The sequence below is a fragment of the Ursus americanus genome, chromosome 11 (genome assembly GCF_024610735.1).
Source record: "Ursus americanus isolate L20-20 chromosome 11, mUrsAme1.1.p, whole genome shotgun sequence".
Lineage (NCBI taxonomy): Eukaryota > Metazoa > Chordata > Mammalia > Carnivora > Ursidae > Ursus > Ursus americanus.
The window spans coordinates 49,674,145-49,683,141 of NC_142137.1; the positions used below are offsets into that span (position 1 = coordinate 49,674,145).

Here is an 8,997-nt window from a genome sequence, read left to right on the forward strand (position 1 = left end):
TGCCATATCGACAAAGTGCAATAAGATGAGGTATGCCTGTATTTTCCTGCTAATATTTGAAATGCAAAAGAGCTGAGTTTATGTTGAATTATAATTGTTTTACATACTACGGATAATAGCCTACCTGTAACTATTTATTAAATTTATGTTTTTCCTAAAAGCATTGGAAGTATTGGTTCATAAGCAAGACATTTACTTTGACAGCTCACTGCTTATATAATGCAACTTTTCTCCTTCAATAGGGAGAATGTGAAGTGATATATATAAAATTTTATATATGTCTAATATATATATATGTGTGTGTATATATATATATATATATATATATATATATATATATATATGCCAGCAACTCTTATGAGTCTCAATTTAGAGGACCCTTTTTAGAGGAAGCCCTGCCTGCCTTCTAGATTTAATTGGTTACCTTGTTCTCTGCTGTTAAAGAACTGTGATTTTCTCAATTCTGGCATTTTTACTTTAACGTCATTACCTGTCTGTGACTAAAAGCTCTGTGAAGAAAGAGACCTTGTTTTCATGTTCACCTCAATGCCTACAACTGTTCCTGAGAGATATGAACGAATGACACTGGATGAATGAAAAGTGCTCAAATCATATTGTGTCAGGTTTATTTTAACTTCCGAAAACTCAAAATGGATAAGGTTATTCTTCTTGGTTAAGTCTGACCACATCGAATACCTTATTCCCCTAAGTTATTTGCTCCTGAACTGCATGTGATATTCTATTTTACACTTAGGAATTACGAGCTAATTTTTACAATAACAAAGTAGAGCCTTTAGTAGATAATTTAGTGGACTTTTTGCAATACATATATTTTAATCTAAAATGGAGGAGGAGGGCTGGCTTGGAATCAGATGGATAGTTAGCCTTAACTGTGAAAATGGTCCTTGCTGGTGCAAGAGTGAGGATTTTGCAGTGAAAGCGCCCCTCGGAGAAGCTGAGGCAGGAGGTAGGGGTCCGAGGACAGTGAGCCTCTCTGCTGAAAAAATTTACACTGCACTGTCTTGATTACACACCACTGATGGCTCCCCACCTCTTTTATTGAGCTAGAATTGACCTATATTAGTTTTAGGCTTACACAATAGCAATTCCATATTTGAATGTATTACCAAATGGTGTCTCTCTCTTACGTTCATGTTATGGAAAGTACAAGAGAAGACCTCATCTCTGCCCTCAACATTCTCAGGAGAGACTTTCAGGCATGACGCTTCTATGAAGGTTGCCCTTTGGCAGAGGACATAGACTATGAACATGCCGAGGAGGAGCGCCACTGCATGGGGCTGAGAAGGTAGCTTTTCTGCACGTTAGAAGCCAAGCTCATGGATCCTGCCCTAGGAGCCTGTGAGGGTATGGCAGGTACTTAGGAATCCAGTTGTGCCTCCCCAAAAGAAGTATGTTGAAATCCTCACCCCCGGTACCTCATAAAGTAACCTTAATTAGGTGTAGGGTCTTTAGAGAGGTAATCAGTTAAAAAGAGGTGATTAGGGTGGGCCTAATCCAATATGACTGGTATCCTTATAAAAGGGGGAAATTTGGACACAAAGAGAGACGTGCACAGAGGGAAGATTGTGTGAAGAGACAGGGACAGCTCCATGCGAAGGCAGAGAATTGGAATGACGATCAGCAAGCCAAGGGGTGCCAAGGATTTCAGCAACCACCGGAAGCTAGGAGAGACGCACGGCACAGATGTTCCCTCACAGCCCTCAGGGGGAGTCAGCCCTGCCCACATCGGAATTTCAGGCTTCTAGCTTCCAGAACTGTGAGAGAATACATTTACGCTATTTTAAGCTACTCAGTTTGTGGTACTTTGTTACGGCAGTTTCAGAAAACTAATACAAGAGGTATATTTTGTTTGCTTGCATCTTTCCTCAAAAATGAACCCAGCGTTTACTGAGGAGAACGACGAATGCTTGAAGGGCTGCCGACTCTCCAGAAAGTAAAGATGAGGGGATTGATGCAAGAGGCAAAAGATCTGCAAAGTTGAGAGGGAGAAAAATTAAATGGAGGAAATACTGTAAGCACATGTTTTAACGAGGACAATGCAGTTGCCAAAAAAACCTCATACCACCAAAATACAAATGCAACTGTATGGGATGGAACTTTGAGGAGGCTGGATGAAAAGCATACATGTTGAGAATCAGGAAGTCTGAGGACAACTTACTGACAAGTCCGTAGCGGAAAAAGTATGCCAGTTCTCTGTGACTGGAGGCAGAGCTGGCCTCCGAGAAAGCAGCGCATGAGGGGACTATGGCAGCTGTATGGGAGCCATTTTGGGGCTCAATGTGCAATACGGTGACCACCACAGTCAAAAAACAGAACTAGAGTTGAATAGATAATCAGGAAAATTTTTTCTTTCCAGAAAAGAGTATCCTTAATTGCATCACAGACACAAGTTCTAGATCAAACACTATGCCATACTTCCATCTTCTATCCTTTGAGAAGCAAACAGAAAGAAAACTACCTCCACGAAGTGAAATTTTCTTCATATGAAAGCCTGAGTTGAAATGAGGGTTCAGACTCTGTGTCTCCTAGGAGAGGACAACAAAGAAAAGGAGGGCAGCTTTCAGGTATCAGGAAACCTATGTTCACTAAGAACCTGATGCTGAATCATTAGGACATTAAGGACAAACACGCCAGGCGTGTTTGAAATGTTAGTAGACCAGCCGTCTCCTCATGACCTACAGGGAGGCAGCTTGGAAACTTGCAGACAAACTGGAACACACACATGCTAGAAAGACCAAGAGAGAGGCTGGCATGACGTAACTGGAAGGTGGTTGGCTGAGAGGGGAAAAGACACAGATGGTGCGTTCGGTTATCTGTACGGCCTGTTGTGCATGGCTTCAGCAGCATAGAGTGAGGGCCAACTATGGGTGAAGATCCAAGGGAGTGAGACCTTAGTTCTTTACATGGAAGGACATTTTCACAGTTGGAAGTCTGTAGTAACAGGACATCCTGCCTTGGGTGCCAGGCAGTGAGTGTCCCATGATGACAGGTGCTCAAACAGCAGAGAGGTAATGATCTGGAAGTAATGCTGTGGAGGAGATTCATATGAGGAGCTGTTGAATGGGACTTTAATAATGTCCTGTCAACCCCAGGTTTCTATATCCAAAGGAATTCTGAAAACTAAAGTAGAGGATTTAATTTTAATATCTCCAGCTGGCAATTTTTTCCCTAAAGTTTTCTTGTTCTCCAATTTTATAAGTAATTGATGTATCTTGGAATTGATGATAATGATTTAATTCATTTTTCTGGTATCAGTTTTTGTGCCAAACAAACATAAATATGGACCAAGAAAAATCAGAATGTTTTCAAAATATCACACTCATAGCATAAGTGTAATGTTAATAAGATGGATAAAATGATGCTACTTTAAGCTGCCGCTGATTCCCAGATGTCTATTTTTTAAAATCATCATGGAGATAAAGGTGTCAATGATACCTGGTAAAATTGTACAAAGAAGAAAAAGATGCAAATAGAAAATCATTTTTAAGAAACATCATGTGTGTAGTTAAAGGTGCTTTTAAGCAAAAACCCGCAAATTTAAAGTACTATGCCAAGGACTAACAAAGGCAACACACAGATATAGGGGCACCTGGGTGGCTCAGTCGGCTAGCGTCTGACTGTTGATTTCGGCTCAGGTCATGATCTCAGGCTCATGGAATCAAGCCCCACGTCAAGCCCTGGGTTCAGTGCAGAGTCAGCTTGTCCCTCTGCTCCCCCCACCCCGTCTCTGCTCCCGTGTTCTCTTCCTCGAAAATAAATTTAAAAATCTTAAAAAATATATATTATAAAAAATAATTAATGTTTTATGTTGAAATGCTTATATAACATATTCATTTTATAACACAAATAATTCCATCTACCCATTCCTTTGTCCAAAGTTTATGCTTAAATGGGAAATATGTGTCCCACCTATGGCTCTACCAGTCAGAGCCGTACCAAAGGTACACTCAGAGAACTGTCAGTCGCTCCTCCGCCCTACCACGTTGTTCCTATACCACACCACCTCGCAGAGATAACAAATCTCCTTTGTTATTCTCTGATACTGAATACTGCCTTTCCCGGATTTGTTTTAGAGGTAGCTCAATAAAGAGTTAAAGGCAGTAGGTACACACATTCTGGAGTGAGGCTGGCAATCCTACACCACATGCTGGGATCTGGGATACGTGATGCTCTTTAGACAGGCTGGGGACGCGCCTCGAGCTGAGAAATGTGGAAGCCATGCAAATGTACAAGAAATGACCTTATGTCTTCCCCCAAAGTAACAGTAACTACACAATGAAAATCCCTGCAGACACCACCTTACCCAAGTGATCAAGGTTAACGTTCCCACAAACAGGACATACTGATATCATAAATCCTTTGCTATGATGCACTGAGAAAGACAACATAATTTGCTCTAAAGGAACAACCTCACTCTCATCGTGAAGAAACATCACACGACCAATGGAGGACATTCTAAGAAGAGATGACACTCCAAAGTGTCAAGGACAGGAAAGCAAGAACAGGCTGAGGAATTGTCATAGATTGGAGGAGACGAAGGAGACAAGACAGCAAAAGGTAAAGTGGGATTCTGGAACAGAAAAAGAGCCTTAGTGGAAAAATGGTTGAAATCCGAGCAAGGTCTATAGTTTGGTGAGTCTATTATACCAACGTTAATGTCCTGGTTCTGAACAATGTACAATGGTTATGTAAGATGTTAAACCTGGGAGAAACCAGCTAAGGGATTTACAGAAAGCCTACGGTTTCTGAAACTTTTTTGTAAGCGTCAAATTATTTCAAAATTAAAATTTAAAAAAATAATGAAAGGAACTTAATAAGACCACTGGAACCATCTGTGTGTGTACAAATAACTTCTCAGTGAAATAGAATACCCAAAAGCTGCTGTGTTGATATCAAAGAACAGAGACTTCAACACATACCTTCACCACGTTAATTATAGCAAATTAGTTCTAATAAGCATAGATGTAGTAGTGATATTTACGCTGTATTCTAAAAGCTCCAAAAGTAAAGCTAAGCTCATTTGTTCCTAGACATGCTTAATAAACTCCATATTCTTTTCCTTCTTTGGGGATCTTGGGCAGATCCCCTTGAGGGAGGCTTATTGGAGGTGAGATGTCAAGTCTGAGCAGGAGTTAGAATTGTGGGTTAGGGATAGGGGGGTAGGAACAGTGTAGCGCAAGGAACTACAAGTATGAAGTCTCTGAGATGAAAAATGGTTTGGCTTGCTCTAGGCACTGGAAAAAGGACAGTATAGCATGAAGTAAGTGGTGTGAGGTAAGGCTGAGAGACAGGAAGGAGTGGTCCACACAAAACCTTGTAGGCGAGTTCAGAATTATTCTACAGCAATGGATACCTCTGAAAGGCTTGAGGAGAGGAGAACATGACCTTGGGAAGTCATCTTCTCCCTCTCTCTCTTATCGGCTTCAGATGCTTGTTTATACGATGCTGACCACAGCTCCTTATCTTCACTGAAGAGTAAGCATGGGAATGGGCCAACAGGGCAGATTTTGATATGCAACAAGGATAAACTCGCTGGTGAAACTCTGTCCCTGGAGAGTTTAGAGAGTGAAAATGAATGTGGGTGTCATGCCTGCCTTGAGGGAAAATCACGGATATTCTGAATTCTGTTAAAAGCTTGCCTGAAATTAAATATCAATTTAATTTTTAACTTTTTAAAATTTAATCATTTAACTTTCCTAAAATGTTGATGCTATGTTGAGTTTTTTTTTTTGTCTTTGAATGGTTGGTTTATATAGCCTGATCCAAATACTGAGTTGGGTGACTGAATATTTGTGCTAAAACGTTCAAAAAATTTAAGTATTTCCCTACCCAAGAGTGGCAATGTCATCTAACCCACAGCCCACACTGTTTAGTAGATATTGTGGCTGACCCATCAGGATAGAAATCACTCTCTATTAAGAGGTAAGTATGGTATCCAGGTAGCTTCTAACCTGGTTTTTCCAGCAGTCCTTAGGGTGCCTGAAGACCCAGAAGAAAACAGCAATGCTTTTAGAAGAGCTAAGAAAGTACCTGGGTCTTGTGGATCAGAAAAGAGTCTTCTGGGTTTTTTTTCCCCCTCAAATTTTGCTTTAATGCCAACAATATTACTACCTTCTAATGTCAGCCCCACAACCCAATTATGGAGCAAGCTTTATTTCTCTCTTTGATTAAATATAGAAACAAGAAAATTCAGGTCTGTTAGTTGAAGACTCAATATCTAAGTCAGGAGTAGTCTCTTTCCGTTCAGCATATGTAGGAAATAGCTATAAAATAATGTAATATAAAATCATATAATAATATATTATAAATATATTTATGAATACAAAATAAAATAAAATGACTATACTTTTTGAGAAATGCAGGATTTTGAAGAGAAACATTTTTGGGGTATAATATCTATTGTTTAAAAATCTCTCCAACATCGATATGCACACTTCTTAACTTTTGTAACTCTATTGAACTTATTATTACTGTGTTTTTCCTTTTTTATTTTAAAAAATTCTTGTATTATGTTCAATTAGCCAGCATATAGTACATCATTAGTTTTTGATGTAGTGTTCAATGATTCATTAGTTGCATATAACACCCAGTGCTCATCACCACATGTGCCCCCCTTATTACCCATCACCTGCTTACGCCATCTCCCTACCCACCTCCCTTCTGTAACCCTCAGTTTAGTTCCCAGAGTCCAGAGTCTTTCATGGTTTGTCTCCCTTTCTGATTTCTTCCTATTGAAGTGTAGTTGACACCCCATGTTACATTAGTTTCAGGTGTACAACATAGCGATCCCACAAGTATAAGTATGCTATGCTCACATGTATAACTACTATCACAGCACAACACTATTATAATAACACTGACTATATTCGCTGTGCTGTACCTTTTATCCCCATGACTTATTCATTCCATAACTGCAAGCCTGGATCTCACACTCTCCTTCACTCATTTTGCCCATTTCCCACTATTTTCCCTCTGGCAACCATCAGTTTGGTCTCACTATTTATGGGTCTGTTTCTGCTTTTCGTTTGTTTATTCATTTGTTTTCTTTTTTAGATTCCACACATGGGTGAAATCATATGGTACTTGCCTTTTTCTGCCTGACTTATTTCACTTAGTTTAATACTCTCTAGGTCCACCCATGTTTTTGCAAATGGCAAAATCCCATTCTTTTCTATGGTTGAGACATATTCTGTAGGTGGTGTGTGCATGGGTAATGCATCTTGTTTATCCGTTCATCTATCATGGACAGTGGGGTTGCTTCCATAATAACTGTATCAAACTTAAATAATGGGGCGCCTGGGTGGCTCAGTCGTTAAGCGTCTGCCTTGGGCTCAGGGTGTGATCCCCGCGTTCTGGGATTGAGCCCCACATCAGGCTCCTCCGCTGGGAGCCTGCTTCTTCCTCTCCCACTTCCCCTGCTTGTGTTCCCTCTCTCGCTGGCTGCCTCTATCTTTGTCAAATAAATAAATAAAATCTTTAAAAAAAAACTTAAATAACTTTTTCTTAGACTACTAAGAACAGTGCACATTCGAGGGCAACTTTCTTTCTGCATTCACTGCTGTTCAGCTCTGGGTTAAAAGGCATAAAAGCCCGAACCACGTCCCTACAAAGTACAATATTCTGGGAAGTTTTGCTGATTTTAGTTTTTCAAAAAATCCCTGATATCTTGCTTTCAAAAAAAAAAAATCTTTTCTCATATGCCAGAAATGCAGAAGAATTAAAAAGAAATCAGGTTAATGAATCATCCTGGCTTACTGGATTCCAGTTGGTAGAATTTAAACTTAAAAACACAGCAAAGCACATTTCAGTTACCTTATATCCTAAATCAGTTAAAAGTTTTGTTATTTCCAAAAAATCAAAGAGCACATATCTGTACATGGTCGTAACTGCAAAGGAGAAACAATGACGTGCTCAAGAGAGCCAATCTTATTTTAGAAACGCTGCCTCTGTCTAGACCCTGTTCTTTCCAAGCAGACCCTTCCCGGGAGTCGGTATTTTCTAGAAGGCGCAACGGTCACTGCCAGCCCAGGGTTGGTCCTTGTTGAAGGGCGGCGGGTACGGGCGGGCGCCTGCGCACGGTCACTGCCGCCAACCTCAAGTTCCGAGCTGCGGGTTCCACTCAGAGCCACCACTGTCACACTTCCTCCACCTCACTGCACCCCCGGCAACGGGAAGAGTGAAACTCTCAGTCCTGCAAACTTGTCGCCGCAGCAGGCGCGCGCGAGGCGGCGGTGAGTTTCTCCCAGGGCTCCTGGCGCCCACCCCCGCGCCTCCCGCTGCGCGCGCGTGAACGCGACACCCGCGGGCGGACGGACCTGGGCGGCGCTCGGCCGTCGGCGGGCCGGGCCCGGTCACGTCCCCGTCCCGCACCCGCCTACCTGCGCGTCCCGACGGCGCGGCCGCCAGCAGCAGCAGCAGCAGGGGCAGCAGCAGCCGCAGGGCACGGCGGCCGGGCGCCCGGACCCCTCTGGCCGCCGCTCCCGCCGGGGGTCGGCGGGCCCACATGGGCGACGGGGCCGGGTCACATCTCGGCTGGCGGCCCGCAGCGACCCGCCCCCTCGAGCCGCTGCCTTCCTCGGATCCCTGGGCCCTCGGCTGGCGCGGCGCGCGGCGCTGTCTGCGGCCGGAGCCCAAGGAGGCGGTACCCCGGCTGTGCCCCACCCGCGTCCCGCCGCAGCCCGGCTGGCTGCCAGCGCGAGGGGAGGGACCCCGCGATTTCTGGCCCCCAGCCACGCAGTTCCGAGAGTCTGAACGAGTTTCCACGGCCCCGACCTGCCAGGTCACTGGTGTAGGTAACACCGCACTCCAGGGAGGAGAGAGTGAGGTGAGCACACAGAAAAGTGAGTCTGGTATTCAGGCCTGAGAGTCGCTCCTCGAAGCTTCGAAATGTCAGAGGTCAGTGCCTGAAGAATGAGATGGGTATTTGTTTCTTAACATACTTCCAGGCACTCTGCCATGCATTGTGTTTGATGTCAT

At 43.1% G+C, this 8,997-nt stretch overlaps 1 protein-coding gene across 2 annotated transcripts in view; it reads right to left on the reverse strand.

Annotated features, from left to right (window-relative positions):
* The window catches only part of IL20RA (interleukin 20 receptor subunit alpha), a 34,889-nt gene extending 26,236 nt beyond the window's left edge, over nt 1-8,653 (reverse strand). Inside the window, exon 1 of one of the 2 annotated variants that reach the window (XM_087865518.1) lies at nt 8,400-8,653. In XM_087865518.1, the coding sequence (XP_087721644.1) occupies nt 8,400-8,526 (127 nt within the window). In that variant the 5' untranslated portion in view covers nt 8,527-8,653. The remainder of the gene's footprint in view (nt 1-8,399) is intronic. The other variant, XM_087865519.1, reaches the window with a different exon arrangement.
* Between the last annotated feature and the right edge of the window lie 344 nt (nt 8,654-8,997).